Below are 26128 nucleotides of genomic sequence, written 5' to 3'. Positions count from 1 at the left end.
TCTCAGCAGCTTTGAATTGAGTTGATTTGTATGGAGCATGCTAGACCACACACCTTTTATGAAAGCAACTGAAAGCAGCAGTCAGTGTGTGACAGGATGTACTGCTCTGAGTGTAGTGGGTGTACAAATACCCTGTGTCTACAATCACATCTAAGCTCATCTAGACTGAGTCCCATGACTCTCTAGGAGACTGTGTTTTTATTTACACGCCAAAACTGTAGAAGCTGTTCTAGTAAATCCTAAGTCACATCTCTTCCTGAGTTTGTCTCAAACTGGACACTGGAAGGGAGGAGTGAGTGCTTGCAGGTCAAGAATTAACAGAATCTTATCTCATCAAACTCCTAAATAAAAAGAGAAGCAGAAATGTTAGCAGTAGATCACAGTTAATATTATGACAGGTTCTGGATTCAAACAGGCTCAAGGAGCCTAAAAAGATCACCAGTGCTGGCTCCAGTCTGATCCAGCTGGTAGGGTGTCCAGGGTCCTGTGGGCACCATCTGGGCTTTATGGACATACCTTTTTATAGCTATGTTTCCCCACCCTGGAGATGAGTTTCTTGCTTTCTATACAAATTAATTTTCATGTGCAGACAGTTCTTCCAGACCTTTCTGAAAATAGTTTTGAGGTCTTGATCCACCAGTACTGGGTCAGCCTTTGATCAATAGTCCATGCCTACTTTTTGACCTCTGTGCTGTGCTTGAACTGGACTGTGTTGTATTTATTTCAGCAGCCAGACCAAGGGCATTTCTCAAAAAAAATGCTGCCATATCTCCAATGTACTCCTTCTCCAGTCACATCATGTTCTTTACCACAACATGCTCTTACCAACACTTTACCACAACATGCTCTTACCATTCTTTACCACAACATGCTCTTACCAACACTTGGTTGGCTCCATGGCTATTCAACTACAGGTGTTTGAGACACACACATAAGATCCCATTTCTTCTGGGCTTCTACACTATTATTTCAAATGCTGTGTGAATACAGAATATAATAAATTATAGTCGTCTCAAATAATTTTCAGTTCTGAAGTAGGTTTGTCTGATCATTGGGCATACTAATTTTAATTTCTAATATCATACATATTCCTGAAGTGGAATTAAATTTAACACAAATCTTTCTTCCCTGTAGATTGCTGAGATAGCTGAGTTTTAAACACTACTTGCACTAGCCAATAATTTCTGAGGAGTACTTGTACCTTTTCAGTGGGTAGCAGCAATTAGGAAAACTGAAACTCAGGTCTTGTGCAGTTCATTTATAATCCATTTTTTTTAGTATTTCAGATACTTGAAGGTGTTAGAGATTAAGAGACTGTATCTGAAATGTTAGAATAAACACTAATAGAAATGGTATATGGGAAGAGTACCTGTTATCAGTGGTCAGAAAAATCAATCTTCAAAATTGCATCTGTTCACTGAAGTTCTCTTTTTGCTTTATGCTTGTTCTTGATTGAGCAAGTTTTCTGCATTTAAATTAGTAGGAAGGTAGTCCATTAATCAAGCAAAGTGATTATTCTTATAATATCATTTATAATAACACATTTAAATAGTGTGAGCAGTTCTGGGATCAGGCAGAAGGAATTTTCCTAACAGTCACTTTCTAATAAGAGAAGCTGATTAAAAAAAGATGGTATTCTTGATGCTTGGAAACAAGGGAGGCTCTAGCCTGACTTAAAGAAAAAGTTGTTGTCATGATAACTAAACATGGGAATGATTTTCCCAAGAATCTGTGGAATTCTTGTCTTTGTGTGTTTTTGAGACATGACTGAACAGTCCCTTGTTTTGAAATAATGGACACTGCCCTGAGCATGATCCTGGCTTATAAATCCTGATAGGTGAACCTGTAACTCTGTGATTTGTGAATATTTATTGCAATAGGCTAAACAGCATGAAACTTATACACACATGTAGTACATTAAAAAAAAATGATTAAGGATCCATACCTTAAGATTTTTACACTAGACAATCTAATATCATAGAACATCCTTAAAATAAGGAGGAACAATATTTATCCATAATAAGCCAGTATTAATTTTTCTTACTTTATAAGTAGAGAATTCCAAAACTACAGGACTTAGATTGCATTGTTTCTTTCTTCTAAAGCCATCTTGTATGTCTTGTAGGTAGTTTCCTCCTTTTTTTATAACTATGGACAATTTTTCTGTGCTTCAAAGTAAAATAAAATTATTAAATAACATAAGCCATCAGAACAAAAAGGTAAAACTGCCAAGTTATGTTTTAGATTTTTCAGTAATGTCACAATCACTGTAAATAACACTTGAAATATATATTTAAATAGAAAAAATATATTTTTTTTGTCTAGCAAACATTGTCTTCAGGTGTTTTCCAGTTTAATTTTCAAATATCTCTCAACAAAAGAGTATAAAAGCCTGCTTCAGTTTCACCAAGTGCTTGGTTTCCAGGTTTTGTTGGATTCACAAAAACATGACATGAAAGATACTTAGATTTTTAATGAGACAGTAAACTTCTGATCTAGTTTTACTATAAAGTAATAGAAGAATTCAGGTCACAATGTTTAATTAGAACCCAATCAACATTTTTGCACAGCATATCAGTATTACTTTGGAGATTCAAATGAAACAGTTCTTTGTCAAGTAGACACTTTTAAGACGAGAAGTGCTTTAACATTACATTAAGAGCTTCAAAGTGGAACATTTGATTTTCTGTATTATAATGTGTTTGAAATATTATTGTGAAGAAAATTCTATTTTTCAAAGTGACAGATGAATAGTTCAGATAACTTTGATTATAAAATACACCAAAAAAGTTCTTTCATAAAGGCTGCCTATCCAAGGGTTTTTAACAGAGTGGCTTTAATGATTTGAGAAATTATGAAAATACATTAATATTGATTTAATAATTAAAAATCTGTAATTTTAAAAATTATTGTGCTGGTGTCTTGTGCTAGTTCCATTATACTGTTGTTGTGATTTTCATTTTTTTCACTCAAATATATTATGCACATGCAACTATTACACATGTATTCATTATCAAAGATTTGAAGATATGATTTAAGCATAAAATAAAAATCTCTCTCAACAGTGTGCCTCCAAGTCCAGGCATGGTTATTAAAACTCTAAAATTATTAGAATAATCCTGCACATTGCAATTAAAATTTAGTTCTCCAAAAGTACCATGAGGAAGAGAGAACTGAAAATCTTTATTTTACAAAAGAAATTGTAACAAAGAATAATTTATCTAGACATGTTTGCTTGTTTTAGCTACAATTAATAAAATAGCATTTAGATATGAGCTCATCATAATGCACAGCAATTGCAAAGCCATGAATTAGATTGACTGTAATTTATTGCCAGACTCAGGCATCTTTCTACTATCTCTGTTCTATTTTTGAGATAATTAATTAAATTGTCTTTTCCTTTATGTTTATCTTTTTCTTTCTTTTTTTTTCTTTTCTCAGAGCCTGGCCCTGCAAGGTGCTTGTGAGTGTCCCCAGCTTCTTTTGGAAAACCTTTCCAGGGATGCTACTGTGCACCTCACAGGACAGGATGCAATTCCTTTAATTTGCTATAGTATTTTTTTTCTGTGAATTGTAGTGTTTGGTGATTAGCAATGTCACTTTCACTGCTAACTATTTATTTTCTGTTATATTCATTATTTGTAATTTCTATGAGACAGAAACATTTTGCCTGATGTATTTTTTTTTTCTAGTGAAGTTCTGTTATTTAACAGGTGTTAATTTTCTTTCAAGATGCAAAATACTGTCACAGTGGTTATAAGAGCCTAATCCTAAATGGGACCAATTGTCTGGAATTCTATTGGTGTCAATAAAAGAATAAGTGCTTTGATGTTTACAGGTGGCACTTGGAAACTTTCAGAGCCAATCTGTATGCAACTTTATCAGTATCAGCAACAGTTAAGAATGTTAATCTTCAGTATTGTTTTTTCTTAATATTGCTGTTAACTGTAATGCAATCACACTGTAAAAACTTTCAATCACTATTTTCTTTATAACCTCTCTTGTTTTTCTTTTTCTTTTGCAGCAGTTTTGCTGGATAGACTTTGTGATGGCTGCATTTTAAATCTGTTCTTTTTCTTCTGTCAATTACCACAGGTTTAGTCCCTATGAGTGGTATAATCCACATCCTTGCAACCCTGATTCAGACGTGGTGGAAAACAATTTTACCTTGCTAAATAGTTTCTGGTTTGGAGTTGGAGCTCTCATGCAGCAAGGTATACGACTCAGTCTGCTCTTTCTCTTGGGCACCATGTCCCACTTTTTGCTGGGGGTCACAGTTCTCTGGTGCAAGTCACTTGCATGGGTGCCTCTGTGCATGTAGCCATAAACCAGCTTTTTTATGATTATCCAGGCATTCCCAACACCTTACGAATTAGCCTGAGGGCAGATAAAAAATTTAAGACTTAAAAAAGTACAGCATAGCCATACAGTTTATTGCCTAAACAGGAAACCCTTACTGTGTAATTAAACAAGCTAATCTGTCCATTACCCAAAAAACCTCCATTTAAACAACCCAAGAATGAGTATACCTTTGTCAGATAAGACTATAATGTAAAAATCTATAATTCAGTTAATTTTGGTCTAGAAGCCTTTCAAATACAGAAAGATTTTATCTAGTAGCTAGAACCTATAAAATAAAATAATATAGGAGATTTAATCCTGTCCAGTCATAATTTATATTTTTAAAATCAGAATGACCATTCAACACTGTCTGTATTCAACAATCCATGCACTGAGAAATTGATGCCATTGCTGACAATAAAATTGGCAGCTGTGTAGTCATATTGCTCAGAGTAAAACCAACGTTCAGTTTTAACTATAACTGTCTAAGTAAAATGCTTAAGCACATTCTTAAAAATCTGTAATTTCCTTGTCATATTCCTCTTATTTTGAAAGCATACCAAATATATAGATCCATAAAAATATATCACCATTTTATTGCCCTTTTCCATAAGGATTTGAACACAGTCATATAATATCAGACACATGTGAATAGCACAGTTTCATTTTTTGCACTGACATTTCACTGGGCAGTATAGCGTAATACAAAAGATTATTAGTCTTGTTAAAGAGCCATTAAAAGGAATGGCTTTCCTTTCTGGAAAAATAACCATTGCATATCTCCCCCAAAAAATCATAGAAAATGTTGGCAGGAACAAGTGCATATTGGTAGAGTTGTTTTAATGAATATACCTGAGCAATCATTTTTAAAGCTTACCATTATAAGTACACCAGCTATAAATAAATCCTGATTTTAACTCATCAAATGATTTCATGAAGCTTTCCTGTAACTGCAGTAAATATTCTGTCATATATCAAGTTTGTAAGCCTAAAAATTCCCTAATGCCTCAGCAAGAAGAGTACTGTGCTCAGAAAAACATGAGTTAATGGGTAAAAAGAAATCAGGATTTCAAATCAGAGATAAAAATATGTCTTTAGTTGGCTAAGTGTTTACTATCAACTAGGTTGTCAGTATACATGTCAAGAAATTATATAGTTGAAACACAATTGCCAAATACATGTTTGCAAGATAATGATTGCTTTTAAGGAAGCTATCAAAAAAAGGGATGCTGAATGAAAGAAGGTATTTCAAATTCCATTCACAGTTCTCAGGATTGTCAGAATTTCTATCAATGCTGAGTTATATTTCTTATGTGGCTTTATGCTTCTATGATGGAAAAAGCAATTTAGATTTTTGTATCATCTTTTTGCAAGGAAAAGGTTTTTTTAGCCCGTAACATCTAAACATTGTTTTTGAGAATCAAAATAAGGAAAAAAACCCTAACCTTCATTTTAAAATATATCTTTGGGGGATAATAGTTTTCCTTGAAGGAAAACTAGTTTTTCAGAATTAAGGCTGACCCTCTGTCCTTGCCTTATATTGTTTTACCTTTACTCAGTTCAACCTTTAATAAACCTTAAAGGCCCCATTGTAAGGATGCAGCATCAGTCTTGATTTTGTTGATTGCTTTAAAAAGAAATCTGAAAAACCTAAAGTCATCTAACAGTAGGCTTTCAGAAAAGCATGGAAGTTCTCACCTAATAGCAGTAACAATATAGAAGCACTTGGGCCATACTCATATCAGCCTATTAAGTGCTGCTTCTTTACAAAAGATTTGCTTAGTGCTGGAGGATACATGATAGAGGAAACTCATGCATGTCTTGCTGGCACCTCTCGCTCCCAGGAAACTGTGGGATATAGTGCTGGACATGGCGTTACCTTGGGTACATGACAGTCAGCCCCTGACCAGGCTCTGTTTCATGGGCCCAGGTGGCACTCGGTTTCTGTCCCTGGTAAGGTACGAGCTCGTGGGAACTGGGGCAACTGTGGCCAATGTCTCCACTCTTCTCTTCTTTCCAGTCCTGTCTGACTTTACTGGTGTTGGTTTTTAAAATGAAATGAGAGCAATTAAAAAGAGTTAATGATAGTGGGCTTGTTGGGAAATCTCTTAGTGTTATGGTGTCTAAGTGTCTGACTAACAGGGCCTAGGAGCAACTCCATCAGACAGGTACTTTTCTACTTTTTCCCTTGCAGAATTCTAGGCAGAGTCTGGCGCTGGAGTTGGCTGTCATGTCCAAGTCTGTCAGCCTTTTTTGTTTGAAACAGCAAGGGTAAGATGAACTGCAGGGTAAGATGGGCTGTTTTTGAATACAGTAGTCCAGTTATGATACCACTTCTTTTTTCCCTTTCTTTTGTTTTCTTCCTCCCTCTCTCCCCAGCCCTTCTGTTCTTTTTTTCACATTGAGTTTGGAAGTTTGACATAATCTTTCACCTATATGAAGATGTGTTACCTTGCTGGACCAGTTCCTTAACTAATTCAATATAAGCACTAAAATTTAACAGGAATAAAATAGTCCATCTTGCCTTCATTCCATTTTACCCAGGAGATATAAGAGCAAACATAGTAACCAATTAACAAAAAGGGGTTGTTTCGGTACAATTGTATAGTGGATATGATGAAACTGTTTCCTTGAAAACAAGTTTCCAGATACTTCTAAAAGATCTTACATAAAGTTCTTAAAATGAAACTTGAAATTGTTTATTTGACATCATTAGAAATTTCATTTCATTCAATTATGACATTATGGAAAAAATCCATACATGCTCATTTATGATAAATATTTGTAATTGTATATTACAGTGAATTTAATTTATTCCTATTTTTTGTAATTAAACACAAGAGGAGTTTATGTGCTTCAATTTGTCTCATTAGGCTCCAAATTTGCATTAAAAATTATGCAAATTACTATACAGTGTCTGTCTCCCCCTCCATTCTTTCGTGCCATGAGCAGGCAACTCCAGCAATGAATTATAATCTATCTTTATGAAGCTTATGTATAGAAGTCTAATATTTTTATTGCTATTCTATTAAATTGAAGTTTTTAGCATAGCCACCCATATTTAAATGAAATTGTGGGGCTAAACATAGAGATGGGAGATATGAATTTTTTTATCTCAACATTTAATTAACTATCATTTACAGCAATGTAAATGGAAAAACTCAAAAGCATATTTATAATAGATTTAAAGTTTTGTTTTTCAGATATGAAATCCTTCATTTCATATCTGGCACTTTCATCAATTGCTTATTTGTTCTGGAAAGCAAGTTGAAGTTACTGCTTTTTTATTCTTGGTATTTTTATATATATGTTTATAAATTCTAAAATGGCACTGACCAGCGAATCTCCCATTACTATATTTTGATTCCCACAGCTCCAAAAAGATATGTCTTTATAAATTTAACCAGTTATTTTGCATTTCAGTTGTGTGTGTTTTTACAAGCAGTACATCTAAACCTGTAGCTTAAAGATTTTTTTTGCACAGTGATTCCATTTCCCCACTGTGGCAAAAAGTGCTGAACACTTATTAATTGTTTTCTGTGCATCCGTTTCACCTTTCTCCCCTGGTTTTCGTTAGGTTCTGAGCTCATGCCCAAAGCCCTCTCCACCAGGATAGTGGGAGGCATTTGGTGGTTTTTCACACTTATCATCATTTCCTCGTACACTGCTAACCTAGCCGCCTTTCTGACAGTGGAACGGATGGAGTCCCCTATTGATTCTGCTGATGACTTGGCCAAGCAGACAAAGATAGAGTATGGGGCAGTTGAAGATGGAGCAACCATGACTTTTTTCAAGGTAAGTTTTATATTCTGTTTGGGATGTTATATCCTGATTTTGGGGGGGAAAGCTTTTGCACCTTGCTGAAGGGCAGCTACTACCATTCCTGATGCTGTCAAAAACAAGTGGAAACCTTTTTTTTTAATTAAAAAGATAGCAAAGGAATCAAATGAAAAATCTCTCACAGTTTTTTTGATGATTTTCTATTAATGAATTGGATTTATAGCAGTGAAGTACATGAAGAAACCTGAGTACTTTCCTCAGATCTTCTATAGCTGCATACAAGATTAAACTTTGTCCTATTAAAAGTTAGATTTAATTCAATGGCATTATACCTAATTGTAGTCTTTACTCAAGAAACACTAAGGGTATTAGTGGATGTACTGAGGAAAACTTTTTGGACTTAATAATTTTGAGAAACTTTTGAGTGAAATTTTGGTACCATATAAAAAGCTCAGATTATCCCAGTTTTTCTGTTTCTCTTAACCTGCTACTAAGATAATTAAATTTGAAATATAGTGAAGTGAGATACTGAATTAGAGGAAAATATTTCTTGTCTAGATTCATCAGGCATTTAAGCAGACTTAAATTAGTGATAAATATTTATGAAAGAAGATCGTTAATTCTCTAACTCCTGATGCTGGATAGCACAGGGGTGTCTCAGGTCTTCCAGAGAGGTATTTAACAATATTTGCCTGATTTTTGGTGATTTCTGAAGACTTTTTGGCTAATATAGCCTAGTTTTAAGAATTATTATGCTATCACCTAAAGCTCTGTGTTGGATGTCACATTGGCATTTGTAATCAGCAAAGTACCGAGGTAGCTTTTAAACTGGTACAGAAATTGAAGACTGTGTGCTCAGTTTCTCTCATGAAATTTAGAGAGCACAAGATTTGTTTACATATCAAGGCTAAATAATCTCTATTTAATCCTATGACCATTGACCTTGTACCCAATCAAAGTGTACAAATAGTTTTAATTTAAAAAATAAATAATTTCTAAGGCTCTCAGCTTCTGCTTGGAAATAAAATCATTCAACTCCAACATCTCAGAATGTTTCAGACTGCTTAACTTAAACCTTGCATTGGGAATGTTCTGGGTATTCTCCTCTGAATACTCATTGGAAAAGGAGCTGATGAAATTGATAGAAGTAACTAATCAATTAGAGATCTCTTTGTGTCAGGAAATATGTAGTTAAAATAACAACATTGAAAATTTAAAGACTGAGTGTTTTAAAAATGTCAAAATTATTTTTGTCTTGAGACATAAAGAAATAACACAAGGTATTTATTGAACTACCAGAAAACACTCTAGGATTTAACTAAATTACAGTATGGCAGAAAATTTTGATCTAATTCTATTTTAGATTCAAACTGTGGACGTTGTAGAAATATTAGGAAGCAACTGTAAATTTTTAGTTTTCCTTCTCATCCTGAATTATCTGATTAACTTTTTTTTTTAATACTTCTAATGTGGGTTTTTTAAATTTCTAAGTGCAAAGACACTATTCCTCTTTCTATGGACTTTTTTCCCTTTTGTTGATATAGTACTCCCTTTTCTGCACAATTATTCCTTTCTTCTTTCTTTATTCTTCTGTTTATATTTGTCCAGATATATTTTGTGATTATCTAATGTATTGTATCCAAGAACTAAAGAGGCCTTATGTCTAATGAAATAGCATTTTCACATCCTTCATTGAAGATTTTTATCTGCAGTTGAAATAACCCTAGACTTAAACACAACAGATTTAGGATGTCAGATCACATAATTTAGCATTACTTTTTTTACATTAATGAATTTTCCTCCTTCATTATGAATGAAAAGAGAAATCATAAGAAAACATAGAATTTATATATTCATCTGCTAAATTTTAGGTTAAATTAAGGTTTATTCTATTGAAAACATCTATTTTCTGGATTATTGTGTGAACAGATCTATATTAGCAAGTGTTTTATGACATGAAACGGAAACAATAATTAAAAACCATTCCAACTTGGAACCAACTGATTTGAAATAAATTTCTGTTGTTTACTATCTCATCTGGTAGAAAATTAATTTATATTATTTGCTACTACTATTAAGATTTTTTATTATTAATGGATATTATTTGCCTAATGAAATAAATTTAAATTTAAGCATTAGACATAGCTACATTTGTTCTTGCAGATTATCAAAAGGTGAAAATCATGCTCAAATAGGAAAGTAAAGGAAAATATACAATCCCATTTGATTCATTCAGTATCTGAAGCAATCTCCAGGAGAACATTAGGGTTGTCTTGATGTAAGTGCTATTCACTAGAGCTGACTCTGTAAGGAATGAGGTTAATTGCATATGTATTCCATAAAAGATAAACAAAAACATATATGTATATATACAGTCTTTAATTGTTAAATTCCTGGTAAAATTAGGTATTTTTCCCTAATGATGTGGAGTTATCAGAAAATAACGTACTATAATTTTGGTCAACATAGTATATCTGCATTTGCATGTTTTCAAAATATACTTCTAGTCAGCAAAAGCTAATTACTTCAAGAATGTAATTTCCTTACATAAAAAAGATAAAAATGCAAGAAAATATTTTAAAATAACACTTTAAGTGGAATTGCATTACAAGGTTCTGCTAGAATTGAATATCTCATAGAGAATGCTAAAAAATACAAAGAGCATTTAAGCACAGGACACTGATAAAACAGTTTTAAATGGTATGTATTATTTCCTCTGATACATAGATAACTGAATATCAAGTAGGAAGTTCCATTTTGTATGGCATTAAGGAAAATACTAATGAACTTTTGTGTCCTGTTCTGGTCATCACACTTTGAAAATATGCTTAAAATTAGAAAGGGTTCATTAAAGGTGAAAGAATGACTGTAGGTCTGAAAATAATCATTGCAGTTAGAGGCTAAAGATCTGTCTGTTTAATCTGCTGAAGAGAAGGTTAAGAGGTGACTTGATCATGGTTTGCAAATGCCTTAATGGGAATGAGGCTTTTGACAGTAGATGACTCACTAATCTAGCAGAAAAAGGCATAATGAGATCCAATGTTTCATAGCTGAAGTTAGAGAAATTCAGAGTAGAAATAAGGTGCATATTTTAAGAGTGAGAGTCATTAACCATTGGTATAAATTATCTAGGAGTGGGTTGGATTCATCCATCAAAGGCAGCCATTATGAGGAAGGTAGATACAGCATAGCACAAGCATGTTGTTCTTCTGATTTAGAGGTTACTCGATGAAAGAGAGCGTTCATTATACAGGAGATCAGGTTAGGTTTAGTAGTAGCCTTGTACTTCAAAAATCTAAGAGGGTATGAGTTCTGGGGGTAGGGGTTGCACAAAGATAATTGAGAGGATAAATTTATCATCTGTGTGTATGTTTATCCTTAGCTACTTTTGTCTTGTTTTAATGAGAGTGGATTGAGTAAAACAGTGACACTGTGTTACAACAAGCTATAAGGACACCAGATGGTTTGCTAATGTTAAATGAAATTATCATGTCTTGGTAGAGTTATTGGTTCCAATCACAGTGAGGCTTGGTAGCTGCCCATAAGACTGACAATAATTTCTGCATAAATTAGCTATATAGCAGTCTACTCAATTCTTTTCTTAAGAAAAAAATTTTGGAGTGTGGCCAAAGCTGTGTGGTGTTAAAAAAAAAAAGAACCCATTATGAAGGGGAACCTAAATGGGCATCAGACAAACAAGCTAACTGCTGGATTCAAACCTTCTGAAGGTAAAATCTTGGAGAGCACATGGGATATATGTTGAAAATGCTGTTACTCTTGTGAGTCAAATATCCTTGTGAAATAGCTTTGATGAAAAAGGAGAATGTTATCTTCAGGGTTTTACTAGGTCCTTCATCCCATGCCTCCTCATCGTCTGAGAAACATGAATTACAACTCTTTCAGAGGCCAGAAAGGAAAGGACAATTTCAGTGCTCTCTCCTCTTAAGATCTGCTCATCTGGTCTGAGCATGGAAAGGAAATAATTTTGAAAGTCCATTATGTGTCTGGTAGGTCTGCTTGGCTAATTCATTGTGAATAATAAAGAAAACCTCAGTATAGTCCAAGAATTGGAAGGAAAGATATGTGAAAGTAAGTTCTAAGCCTTATCTGCTTTTAGGCTAGGAGTGTCCATTACCAGTACATACTTTGATGTTTCTCAGATTATGTATGTTTCCTTAGTTATGAAAATCTCTTCCTTCCTCTTGGCTGCTATTATCACTATTGACCACTTTCAAATTTCAGAAATCTGCTTTTTTTTCCTGTTTGGAATAAAATAAAAATCATTTATTATTTTTATGAAAGGTAGTGATCTCACACTAACTGTTCTTGGATGAAAAAAACTTGAGATTTTCATTGTCTCTAATTTCTGTGGTCTTTCAGTTTGTGTTTCTCACTTGGTTTTTTTTGCCCAATAACAATTCTGAAATTAAGAAGAACAATATTAATTCTACCCAGCTTCTATTTGCACTACACTTCTCCACTCTCACACACAAAAAAAAACCTAGTTCAATACACATATGAGGTTTACAATGTTAAGATATTTCTTGTGAAGCTGTCAAGTGCTCTTGTTTCTCCCATAATTTTTCATATCTGTAACTTTCAGTGTCAGAATTTCTTTCTTTCTAGGTTTTTGTACAGTACCAGATACAATGGAATTTTTCTTACTTATGGTTACTAAGCATCTGCATACCAAATAGTAAAACCAAAGCACTTTTCCATTCTCTAATAGCAGTAAATTAGTGCCATTACTCTTTTATCACAAATAAAAGGTCTTAGCTTTCTGTGAGACATGTATTTATATTCTAGTTTTGTTGATAAGGAAGCTGAGGCACTAAATGGGATTGCATCTTTTTCAAGATGACTTTGTGAAAGGTAGATAGGAAACTAATTCTGGTGAAAGGTAGACATGGGACTAATTCAGGAAAGCTGACTCACATACCTTAGAATTATCAGACTATTCTGTTTACCAATTATATTTGCATTTTATTCTTTAGGATCAGGTTTTATACTCCAGCTCCACTTTTCTACAATATATTTAATTTCATCCTGCGCTGCTTTCTCTCTATAAAGAGCCATGTTGCTCATCTTTTTTAGTAATTTTCCTTTTCTCCCATGCCCACACATTTTACCCTAGCCTATTTGTTGCCTCCTCTCTGAGGAAATTTAGAGAAGCAACAATTAAGCACTTATGTCTGTCTTTCCCTTCCACATTCTCAGCCTGTTGTTAAAAGAAATGGCATTAAGCTCTACTAAGCTCTACATTATAAAGTCTCAGAAACAGTCTTTTAAAGCTGAAGGAAGGAGTTATAGGGGAATTTTCCCACTGCTTGCAACTGGAGTACAAATGACAAATTCTCTGACATAAACAGAAGAACAGCAGCAAGAATGAAGGTATCAATGTCATACTTATGTCATGTGTGAGGTTGGCACTGATGTGCACAAAGCCAGTACTTCAGTAGGATTTTCAAGTCTGGGTTTGAACATTGTATTAAACAAATGATATTTATTTGTTTAACAAGTAAAGATGCAGTACAAACACATGGGTGTATACACACAGAGAACCTTTAGTTTAACGCTTCAAATAAAACGCCATGAAGTTTGGCAGTGAGTGCTAATTATTTGGTACAATTTTTGCAAGTCAATGATGAGAGAAGTGCCACTTAACGATTTTCTCAAATATCCAGTGACTGACAGTGACTATTAGAAAACAATCTTTTGAGTCACAACTTCCATGTACTAATTTTGATAATGCATTAAAAATATTTGGTAACAGATACATATTCAGTTTGATCTTATAATATTTGACTTCATAGAAAAGTTGTCTTTTGATGTAACAGACTTGTCCTTGCATGAAAAAAACATGTGGTACATTTTGTTAAAAAGGGAATTGAATATAAATGCCATGTAAATATTTTTTTTCTTCTTTCTGATCATGCTGGTTTGTACCTAACTGCCAGAAAAACCTACAGCTGAAATTCATAATTTCCTCTTAGTCATGATTCCCTCTTTGCAAGAACACTACTTAGTTAACCATTGCTTCTTTTAATGTAAAAAAAAAAATAATAAAGTAGGCAGATATAGTTGTAAATCTCTAAAAAAAGGTCTGTGGTCACTCCATACAGTTATAAGACCTAAATCTGCAATAGCAGAGCCTGTGAGAGTGAGATATAGAGTTTGTCCAGAGATCTTAAAACATCTCTGCCTCACTGAGTTCTACTTATTTTTGTAAAAGGTCAGGGAAGTTAGGCAATGGTAGGTAGGTTATATGATACATTAACAGAGACTACAACAAGAAGAGCAGTTCATTTGAATTCTATATTAAAGAAATTACAATAAATTTAGTACCATTAAGTTCTATGGGGTGAACTGTCTTTCTTTTGAAATTGAAGGCATAAAGCAGAACAAAAATTCACAGAAAGTGCTTCCTTCCAAGTAACTGTCTACTTATGGGGACAATAATTTTATGCTGTCTTGACCCTTAGAGTGATTATTATTCCTACAGTAAATAAGAGCAGATGTTTGGCTTTGTGTTGCATTTCAGTGCTGTGTCATGAAACTAAAAATAGATGGAGTGCCATAGAAATTCACTATCTTTTCTCTCTCATGTTTGTCCCCCCATCCATGACTTTTTCCTTCCCTTTCTCCTTTCCCTGTTCCTTATTTCTTATACCCTTCAATAAGGACTAAAAAAGATGAACATGACTAGTCAACTTTTCATTTCTACAAAGATTATTCTATATATCCAGATAGTAAGTACTCTTTGTAAGCTGCTGGATAACATTTGGTTATACTTAAAAACTATAGGATTCATATTTATCATTTGCATTTGTCTCAGGCTACACCTCTTAGAAATATATGAAACATGTAGAAATGCCTTTTGATGTCCTCTCAAGGAAAAAAAACAAAACAACTTTCCAGTGAAAACAAGAGTAGACATTCACAAAAATTAAAATATTGAAAAAAATCATTAAGATATGAATTGGATCCCCACTAGTTATTTTTGAAATGAAGTCTAAGAGAGACATCAAAAATAAATAAAAAGTGGGCATGATGAAAATTCTAGTTTCTCTTTGAATCAATTAAACATTTCCATAACTCAGTATCAGTTTCTGCCTTACCAAAATTCTTCAGAAAAGAAAAGTGTTGTGCTGATCTCCCCAGTGAAATCTCAGGTAGGCTACCCTATGGTCCCATAAATATTTTTGAGTATTACTATTACAGAGGCAAAATAAACATTCAAAAAATAAGTTGGCATTTGCATTATTTTTCAAAATTGCATCCAACAATATGCATTAATTAGTGTGTATGCATTAATAATCCATATTGTAGGTACATGATGGAGATGATCTGAATAAAATTGATTGTTCTCAGTGTATAAGGTATGATAAAATATAGCAAGATCTAATCTAATTTCCAGTTGGATAGAAATATGGGATACAAGAAACCAGAGCCAAGACTGGGTAAAAAAATAACTTTACCTTTCTCCTTAGAAAGTCAATTCTGATATGCATATGTTACTTAAACCACAGTTTGAGTCTGAAATTGTGTCAGGATTATTTAACAGCAAAAGACAAGAATTTTTTCAAATGGAGATGATTTAGAGGGATGTAATAATCTAGACATTTGAAAAAACACTTTGTAATTAAGAGAAACACACTCTACCTCATTTTTTAGAGAATACACAGTGATGCCACAGAAGACAACAATCACAGCATCACAAACTGGGTAAGGTTAGAAGGGACCATAGTGGGTCACCTGGTCCAACCTCCCTGCCTAAAACAGGGTCGTCCTAGAGCACATTTTATGGAATTGTGTCCAAACAGTTCTTGAACATTTCCAGAACCCTACACCCTCTCTGGACAGCCTGTTCCAGTGCTCACTCATTCACACAGTAAAGAAATTTTTCCTCATATTCAGATGGAACTTTCTGTGTATCTGTTTCTGCTCATTGCCTCTTGTGCTGCTGCTGGGCAGCACTGAGCAAAGCCTGGCTCCATCCTCCTGACATCCCCCTTCAGATACTTACTCACATGGATGTTGTCCCACCTTATTAATCTCTTCACAAGGCCAAACAGGCTGAGCTCCCCCAGCCCCTCCTCATGAGAGAGATACTCCAGGCCCTTGCTATGTTCATAGCCCTCCTCTGGATTTGTTCCAGCAGCATCCTGTCTCCCTAGTACTGAGGAGCCCAGAACTGGTCACAACACTCCAGTCAGGATCACCTCCTTCAACCTGCTGGCAATGCTTTGGCTAATGCATCCTAAAATACCATTTACTTTCTTTTGAAGTCAGATGGAATTTAATCACCACTAATTGCTTTAAATTGCTTTTCTCAATAGCTTTTTGTTTTGTTTTGTTTTAAGCCAGTCCAACTCCAAGTTGTCCAACCTCTTCTCCTACCTTCAGCCTCAAGCACTGCTGGCTGCACATGCCTTAGTCCTGTGGCAAGAGTCAACCTGGCTACATCATCCAGCTGCAAATGAACATTTTTGTTGCATTTTTATTTTTGGTTGTGAAGAAAACTGCTCTAGCTGCTAGAAAGCTAGAACTGATTGGAGTGGAGCAGGGCAGGGCAGTCTCATATCATCCTCCTAAATGTGAAAGACACCTGGAATCCAAACCCTTTGGGAAGTGAGTTATGTCACCTAGACATTTGAAAGTGTGACAATGAGAAAAATCAACAACACTGAAATTGCTGATACTTACAATAAACATTTTATTTATGTACCAATGTAAATTTTGTCTTAACTGGTAAGCCATTTTTCTTCCTTTCCCTTACCTGATGCTCTCTACTTTCTGGCCTCTTCAGGGCCTGTAATGACACTGATGACAGGATAAGTTATAAGAGAATTACTGATCTCTGGGTTCTCATCATAAGTTTAGTTGCAAGGCTTTTTCCTCAGAAATGCATAACCTAATTGCTCTCTCTCCTATCACCTTTATCTCCTCATGCTGTTTTCCTCAGGGGGCAGGGTGAGAACACTTCTCTTTTTCTCTTCTCTTTTCAGCTTTTTTCCCCTTTATGTTTGTCTTCAGATCTTGAGCAAGGTGAGAAAGGGACCTGAACCAGATCATAAAGAAACCTTTAACTGCAAACAGCATTCTGTATGAAAGACATAATTCAGAGACAGGGTTTGTTTAGGAAATTCAGAGTACATCTGAACATTTTTAACTATCAGAGTTTAAAAAAAAATGCCTTGTTCTTCAAAGCAAATAGATCTGTCACCAAGTAGCCATGTAAAGTTTTCCAGATTTGATCTATGACTCATCCTGGGAATGATATTCAGAAGCAATTCTCTGGAGTGAATGGGCCCTTGGTTCAGATATTTTTTTTGTGAGATCCTGCCATATGAGTAACCTTCAGTGTTGAATTCCTGCCTGCTAAAATATCCTGAAATTCTCCATTCATTAGCAGTGGTGAACTCTTAGTTCTGCCTGTCAATTTATATACCACAGTACTGAGGTGTTGCCCAACTACATTAACATTGCTTTGTGTACAGAAATATTTTCAGTGCCAGAATTGCCCCAGACATCACCTAGAGTCTTATTATGCTGATGAATTTCTTCTCCAGATTTATTAATTTCTCCAAACAGAGTGCCTGTTGAGATTGATTAAACAATCCTTTTTGCAGTAGATCTATGGTAATAATTATGTAATTATGCAAGCTTTTTGCCTTTTAGGCATTTTTCTTTATCCATGCATTAATTGAACTTGTATTTAATGTATCAAAGATCCTTAATCTGCACAATATACTTAACTAGTTTATAAAAAACTATACTAAAGTATGCTTTAGAGTCACAGAATCACAGAGTTGTTTAGGTTGGAAAAGAGCTCTGAGTCCAACCATTAACCTCATACTACCAAGTCCACCACTAAGCCGTGTCCTAAAGAACCTCATCTGCATGTCTTTTAAACACCTCCAGGGATTATGACAAATCACTGCCTTGAGCAGCCTGTTCCAATTCTTGACAGTCCTTTCCAGGAAGAAATTTTTACTAATATCCAGTCTTAATTTACCCTGACAAAATCTGAGGTAATTTCCTCTCATCCTGTTGCATGGTCTTTGGAGAAGAGACTACCTACCTTGCTACAACCTCTTTTCAGGTAGTTGTAGTGAATTGACACAAAGATGTCCCCTGTGGGTCCTATTCTTCAGCCTAAATACCCCATCTCCCTCAGTTGATCCTCATAAGAGCTGTGCTCTGGACCCTCCACCAACTCTGTTGTCCTTCTCTAGTTATTCCAGTACCTCAGTTTCTTTATGGTAGTAAAGGGCTCAGAACTGAACACAGGTTTCGAGGTGTGGGCTCATCAGTGCCAATTACAGGAGGACAATCACTGCTCTGGTCCTGCTGACCACACTGTAGCTGATGCAGGCCAGGATGGCACTGGTCTTGGACACTGCTGGCTCATATACAGCCAGTTTCCAACCAACATCCCCTGGTCCTTTTCCACCGGGAAACTTTCTGGAATAGTAGCTGCTCTGCCCACAGCCTGTAGCTCTGCATGGGGTTGGGACCCAAGTGCAAGATCCAGCAATTGGCCTTGTTGAACCTCGTACACTTGGCTTCAGCCCATCAATCCATCCTGTTCTGATCCCTCTCCAGAGCCTTTCTATCCTCCAGCAGACCAGCACTCCCAAGAAACTTGATGTCATCTGCAAACTGACTGAGATTTGCATTTGATCTCCTAATCCAGATAATTGATAAAAATGTTTAACAGGACTGGGGCCAATACTGAGCCCTGGAGAACACCAGTAGTGATCAGCTGCCAAAGGATAATATATTACTCTATTCATCAGTCTTTGGGCTCGGCCAAAAGACATTTTTTTACCCAGCAAAGAGTATACCCATCCAAGCCATGAGCAGCCAGTGATCAGAAAGAGATATTGAAAAGCAATTTGCAAGCAAAATCCGGATAAGTTATCATGTGAGCTATTGTGGTTTGAAGGAAACATGAGAGCTTTTACTATACATACTCTTAGCAAACTATTATTTACTGGCAAAAGATATAACTTACCTTAAAATATTTGTTTGCATATATTTGCATTTGAAAACTGGAATCTGTTACCTCTCAACAAACTATTAAAAACAGCAAATACCATGGAGGCCTTTGAAGACTTGAATTTCTGGGTGTTTCTTTGAAGAACTCTTACTTTCCTTTGCTGCAGGCCAATGGCAAGACAGAAACAGTTCTGTTACTCTTTCTTTAGCTCTCACTGTCTTTCTATGTCTTTCTTTTTTTTTTAATACTAGTGATACCTTCCTTAAGTTATGAGGACTCTTCCAGAACTCTTTAGAAGCTTCTATTTGACATTTCTGATAGAAGTTTCATGAACTCTTACATACATTTCCACCTTCTTAAAAAGGAATATGCTCCCTAAAGGAACTTTCTGTGAGGAAGGAATACTAGTACCAAAAATTTTCTGTGATTTGATAGGAATGGTCTCTACCTCTTTCTTCACCCTATTACCTTGTCTGGCAAAGAAGCTTTGAGGACAGTTTCTTTGATTCTAAGACTTTTATCTAAGCCTATCCAGGTAGTTATCATTCAAGTGTATTTTTATTCAGGCTGAATTACTAAGGAACTTACTTGAACTGAATAAAAAACCAGCTTGGTTTCTTTATTTATTTTATGGTTACACCTTGTATTCCTGATGCGGTTTTTGTTCCTTGAAGAGCAGAGATGCTTATCATAGTTCATTATAGATGTGCAATCCAACAATGCCATTCTAGTCAGGGCTACCCCTGCAATCAGAAGTTAATGGAGGAAGCACTGATCTTTCAGTTTCCTCTTCCAGTCACAGTCTGTTCATAATGAAGAAGATTCAGCAGTTTTAGTCACTGTCTTTTCAAATCAGATCATCAGAGATGAAAGGAGGTTTGAAGGGGAGCTATAGGGCTCGTTTCACAGAAGTACTGAGGCCAATTATTTTTTTACATTCTTATTCACTCATAAAGGGTTTCTAGATTTCTTTCCAAGCTAGAGCTTGATTTCTATATACTTCAAATAACTGTCTTAACACTTACAAAAAATCACTGATACTTATGGTCTTAATCTTTAGGTTTTCAATTTTCATTTCTGAAATGTGGAATTACTTTTGTAAATTGAATCTCTAACTTTTAATGGAATAAATATAATAGCAAGACCACCAGCACTGACAAAGCCTGTAGTTGCAATAACTTATGATTTGCATTTTTTTTAATTTTTTAATTTGTTGACATTAGTGATGGAATCAGGTAATTAAAAACCTCCTGTTATTATGTATTTGTCACTCATTTTTTTAAATATTTTATTTTCTTGCACTGTATTGCATTACACAAACCCTATATTAATGTTATCAACTGCTCCTGGTAGTTAGTTTTGCCTCATGGGCAAAATGTTTAGCAAAGGCAATTTATTATTCTTTGTAGATATAGGAACTGTAAAATAAAGTTTGGCATCCAGAAAATAATAATGAGTAAAAGCCAGGAACAGGCTGTATTCCTGAAGTTTCTCCAAGTGCTTAGGGTAGGACTGTACTAAAAGTAGATTAGTGAATTGGTATATTGGTATAGAAAGGATATGAACTGTTGATTGAGAGAATTTAATAGGAAGGCATAATAATATCCTGTGGTTTGGTGTCAAAGCCATGAAAACACACACCCACCCACCCCCACACACATACACAAACACATGATTTGTTTGAGTAGGAAAGATGTAGGTTTTAAAACATGTAAGGCAGGTTTCTCCTCACTACAAAATGTAGATATCTGCTTTCCTTTTCAGGAGTCATCTAGGTGCCCCTGACTGACACTGGAAAGAAACTGAAAGGCACCAGAAAATAATTCCTCTGTACTAAGCAAATGTCCTGGAAAGACAGGGCTCTCCAGAGTTACAGAAATTAACCTGAATTGTGAGAAGAGAAACTTAGGTTAGCACTTGGGTGTAGATACTTAATGTGTAGGTGGCTAAAAGTATTTAAGAAGAATCTTATAAAATTTATGGTCACTTTTTAAGCATGAAACATTTTTCATATATGTATAAACTACAGTTTGACCATAGGGAGAGGTGGTGATTAAAAAAATGTTTGTACTCAAATTAATTAATTTTACAAGTAATAATATACATAATTCCTGTTCTATAGTAAAACTGACTGACTTAACTATCACAGTGGGAATATTTCTTTTAGATTAATGGTTTAAAAACTGCAAATAAATTCTTTTCAAACAGGATGGCGCTGAAATGAACACACACTCACAAAAAGGAAATATCTCTCTTAAATCATAGAAAAAATTCATAGTTTGACTTACAGCCTGAGTTGAAATACTGGCAAAATTATGGTATGTGTATGTAAATGTTTCATTTAGAGAGATTGTGCTGGTCACAATGAGTAAACCACTCATTGTGGTTTTACCACTAAACACAAAGGCCTGTATTTAAAAAAAAAAGTAAAAATAAAGAATAAACACTATGCAACATTTTGATTTGTTTATATGGCTCCATGTGTTTGATTACATTAGAGGTTCAGTACATTTATCTTCCAGCAGCAGGGCAGGTGTTGCTGTGTCATCTGCTGTATAAGTTGTCATTTTTGTTACATTTATAAATTCAATTTTTTTTAAAAATTAAATTAGAGTGACAGGTGCAGGCTTTTGATATGTACACCAGTAATGCATTTGCATTGTTTGCATATTTTGTAGGAAGTATGTGGTAGTCTTGACATATTCTATGTCAAAATTTTCATGGAAATCTGAAATTAAAGGTTACAGTTCATCTTGCATATGGGAGATTAGTAGGATGACACAGCAAAATTAACTACCTTGTTTACAGGAAAAATAAAATTAGCTGACATCCAGAACAATCTACACCCTCTAACAGATTCTGAATCATTAATTATGTTTTGCAAATTTTATTTTTCTATAATTTTGGATTTCTTAGTTACAAATTAGAACAGGAAAATTATTATAGCTAGAATAGAATATTTCAGATGGAAGACATCTAGAGTAAACACCCAATCCAACTGCCTGAGCAATCCAGAGCTGATCAAAAGTTAAAGCAAATTATTAAGGGCATTAACCAAAGGCTTTTTAAGCACTGTCAGGCTTTGGTCATTGACCACCTCTCTAGCATGCTTGTTCCAGTGCCCAAAAGCTGTTTTAAAAATTATTGCTTAAAAAAATCATGATTTCTCACCCCTGATTTTGAAGCAAAAACTTTGAAGTGGATTGTTTAAAGTAAAATGTATACTGGAATCTTTACATGGAGTTTCAAGTATATTTTTTTAATGTGTTCTATATCTTTGTCTTGTACACATTCAGACTATACTTTTAATAGTAAGCAAAACAGGACAGGATAAAACAGGATTTTTAAAATCAAGGTCATGGGGCTAAACTTTCTTTTCCATCAATATTAGGCAGCCATGTAGAAACACCCTATTAGTAACTGTCTTTAGTTGTATTTGACATCTCCTGAACTGTTATCTTTCTTTTTTGTTTCTGTCCTGCTCACAAAAGAAAATCTGTTAGTTGTGCTGGTTCAACTTAGTGCAAAATAATTGTTGCGAGAATAATTTAAGTTACAAATACAACCTGAAAATCCTGAAATGGAATTAAATCTTTAATTCTTCTATGTTTATTTTTTATACATAAGTTCCCATTGATACCAGTAAGTATTAGGTATTTCAATACCTTTGTGAGTCTAGGTCTAAAGGCATACCTAAAATATAAATTAAAACAAAGGACCTAGTTCCAAGTAAAACTAAACACAGAATTAATTGTGGCCTCTAAAGCTTAATGAACCTGAAGTTCCATGAAACAAATCAATAAACAAACAAAAAATGGTGAAGTCCAGGGGCTAGAGAAAAACCAAAGTAAATGCAACTAGAACACAAATAATTTCATAGTTTCAATCTGTTTGAAACAAAGGTGTTATGTTTGGTCTTGAATTTAAAAACTGCTTTTCTTTTGTCCCGCTGATGTTTTCCACATCATAATGGAACTACTATGTAGTTGGTATTGCTTACCATTTTAATTCTAAATTAAATATTTCATTATGTAATATGTGTCAAAAATAAATAATTTCATTTAATTTGAAAAGAGGATCTGATTTGTTCATATTCAAGGACAGCAAAACAAACACATTCTTAGTTCTGATGCTGTCTAATACACATTACTGATTTGTAAACATATATTTGGAATGTATTTTAAGTGATGACTAATTCCAAGCTTATTTCCATAGTGAACACGATGTATTTTGAGATGGATTTTTTAAGTGGGACCCAGAATGGCTCCTCATTTGCTTAAAAAATTCAAACCCAGATCTACTTTGCATAATTTTACATAGACAACAGTTCAGTCTAAAGGAACAAATGCTCTTCTTCTCCACATACACACACATAAATGATGACTACATGTTCGTGTGCATAATTTGCAAACAGCCTTTCCCCTGAAGGTATAGGAAACACACTGTTATTTTACTGCACTTCTTTTGTTGAAGAGGAAGTGGTGTCATTGAATGGAATTTCCTCATCAGACACTCTACAAAAGTGCCAAGTTGTAGCAATCAATAGGGAAATAGCAGATGTGAAGGTTAGTTGGCATCAAAGAATATGAGTGGGAAAGCTTTCCTATGGGAAAGAAAGTGCTTCATTCCTCTTTATCTCTACCCAGAATATTGTTTCTATCAAGCTTTCAGAAAATTAGAGTATGATGGCTTTCACTACTCCAGCTCTGAAAGAGTCACTTTAAAAACAATTAAAAAGTTAGATAGCTATCCATCATGGAAGTTGTACCAAGTGAACAGGATTTTGTTAGTTTTTAGACTTAAATGCTGCAATTTGTTCTCTTTCTGAAGAAAGCTGTTCCAGTGCAATGACTCTGGGTCAAGGACTGTCTCCCTAGGTAATCATTGTAGATAAGTATAAATGTTGCTTTCAGAGCTGTTCATGGGGAACAAACAACATGTTGTCATTTCTCTAGAGTATAAATATTTAAAAACTTTGGTTTGGAAACTTTCTTTTTTTGGGATTGCCTTGGATATTCATATTTGTTTCTTTTTTCTGGACAGTATAAACAATGTTGGTCCACACAGGAACTACTGAAAAAAAGCTGAGTTTCAATACATCAATCAAGTTCATTCTCTTTAAAAAGATTGTCCTGCCAGGAATGGTAAAACTGGAAAGTCAGTGAATCATAGTATTTGTCAGTGTAAGAGCTTGAAGTTTCTGATAGCAGTTGAGTGCTTTTCTGAGGAATTGTGAAAAGGAGCAGGTTTTAGGGAGGATAGAGTACTTGCAGGGAAATACTCATTGATGGATGGTTTTGTTCATTCACTTTGCAAACTTGTAAGACTGCTTTTGAGAAGGTGAATTAGAGATTTTGTGGGATTGAGACTGATTATGCAGAGTTTTGTTTTTCTTTAAAATAGGAGCTCAATTTTTAATCATGTATCTTTCTCTAAGAATATCTCTAGTTAGAAGGATGGATACATATTTCTTATAAAAATTGAAGCAAAGTTCTCTCCTCATTGATCTTTAAATCAAAATACTGCTTGATGGAAATTACGCCTCTAATCTGGTTGATTAATATTTAGAGAAAATATATTTATTGGCAGTATAAAGAAGGAGTCAGCAATAATTATCTAAAAGCACCTTTCTCACTGAAATCCAGCATGGATTGAAAATTAATTGTCCCTTGTCCTTGGGCTCATAGACAAATAAATGCAGTATGGCACACACTGAATATAGGTACTGTTATCCAAAGCTCTTTCCTATAAATTTTTTCTTAAATTATTACACACAGAAAGCCACTTTGCCAGAATGTGTTCTACTAAATTGGTCAACAGAAAGTACATGAAAATTTGCTGCAGGATGTTCACAGCTTACTGATGCAGAAATGTACAGAATAAACAGAGCACTGCTGTTACCAGTGACATCAAAAGCGTGACATTAACAAGTTTGGGGCACTATTAAATTCACTGTGTTCTAATGAAGCAAGGAACTAACTGTGCCTGGGATTTGAAAGATCCTCAAGAATATATAGATTTTTAAAAATGCTTATTTATACTAAGGAGGCGTAGAATATTACTAGAATATCTGCTAATATCCTTTCCCTATCTTTACATCAACTACTTAATCATACCACTCCTTTCAGATTGATAACATTCATCTCTGGTTTCTGGTTGTCTTCATGGTCTTGGTTGCTCCAGGTCAGTTTGTTCTCTTGGGACAATCTGAAAAATTATTCCTTACATTGGAGCTAATGCTTTTGACTAATTGTTCTTTAAATTCTACCTATACGGAAAATTATTTTAGTTCTAGTGTACAATCAGAAAAAAAAATCGTACAACTATGCACTTTCTCATGAAAATGCTATCTTTTTCTCTCTTGTTTTTACAAGACAGTTATGCCATGCCAATTCCTCTGTTAGCTTCAGAGACTTGAAACTCTATTACCATCTAATTTTTGTATGAATAATGGCTCATGTTGTGGGTTGGTTTTTTGGTGGTTTTTATTTATCTGTTGGTTTGTTTTGGTTTTACTGTCTTACTTTTGTTTGTCTACAATAACATAGGCACTATATTATTGTTGATTTCCATTAAAGCCCTGGTGAGAATTCAAATAGTTAAAATCTGAGCGAAATTAGCAATGTAGTGCCATTCATAAAAGGCACAAATCCATGAATGGATTTGCGCCAGTGATTTAATTTTCATGTAGTGACAAGAATTTCCCTTTGCAGTAGAATCTCGTGCATTAGTGTGATGATCTGGCTACCACTCTTTGCAGTAAACAAGGTGATTCAGCTTTCACATGTCCAAACATCTTCCAGTCATGGAAAGCTTTTCCCCTGCATTGGCCATCTGGAATCTTAACAGCTTGCTTGCCTCCAGATCTCCTGGTACTTCCTCAGCCCTCAGCATTGTATTAATGTAGTGAAGTTTATACATTAAATACTTTGTATACTCAAAGTACAGAGCTGTTTTATTACAGAGACAATTGAACAGAAAAAAATCTGCTTCATTAAAAAA

At 34.6% G+C, this 26128-nt stretch overlaps 1 protein-coding gene across 6 annotated transcripts in view; it reads left to right on the top strand.

The window, feature by feature from the left end:
* GRIK2 (glutamate ionotropic receptor kainate type subunit 2) overlaps positions 1-26128 on the top strand; it is a 359071-nt gene that overhangs the window by 261986 nt on the left and 70957 nt on the right. For 5 of the 6 annotated variants that reach the window (XM_077176547.1, XM_077176545.1, XM_077176546.1 and 2 more), the window contains 2 exons: positions 4096-4214; positions 7919-8136. In XM_077176547.1, coding sequence (XP_077032662.1) covers positions 4096-4214; positions 7919-8136 — 337 coding nt within the window. Of the gene's footprint in view, positions 1-3441; positions 3917-4095; positions 4215-7918; positions 8137-26128 lie in introns of those variants that run through there. The other variant, XM_077176549.1, reaches the window with a different exon arrangement.

The sequence above is a fragment of the Agelaius phoeniceus genome, chromosome 3 (genome assembly GCF_051311805.1).
Source record: "Agelaius phoeniceus isolate bAgePho1 chromosome 3, bAgePho1.hap1, whole genome shotgun sequence".
Lineage (NCBI taxonomy): Eukaryota > Metazoa > Chordata > Aves > Passeriformes > Icteridae > Agelaius > Agelaius phoeniceus.
This window is presented reverse-complemented; position numbering and strand designations above follow the sequence as displayed.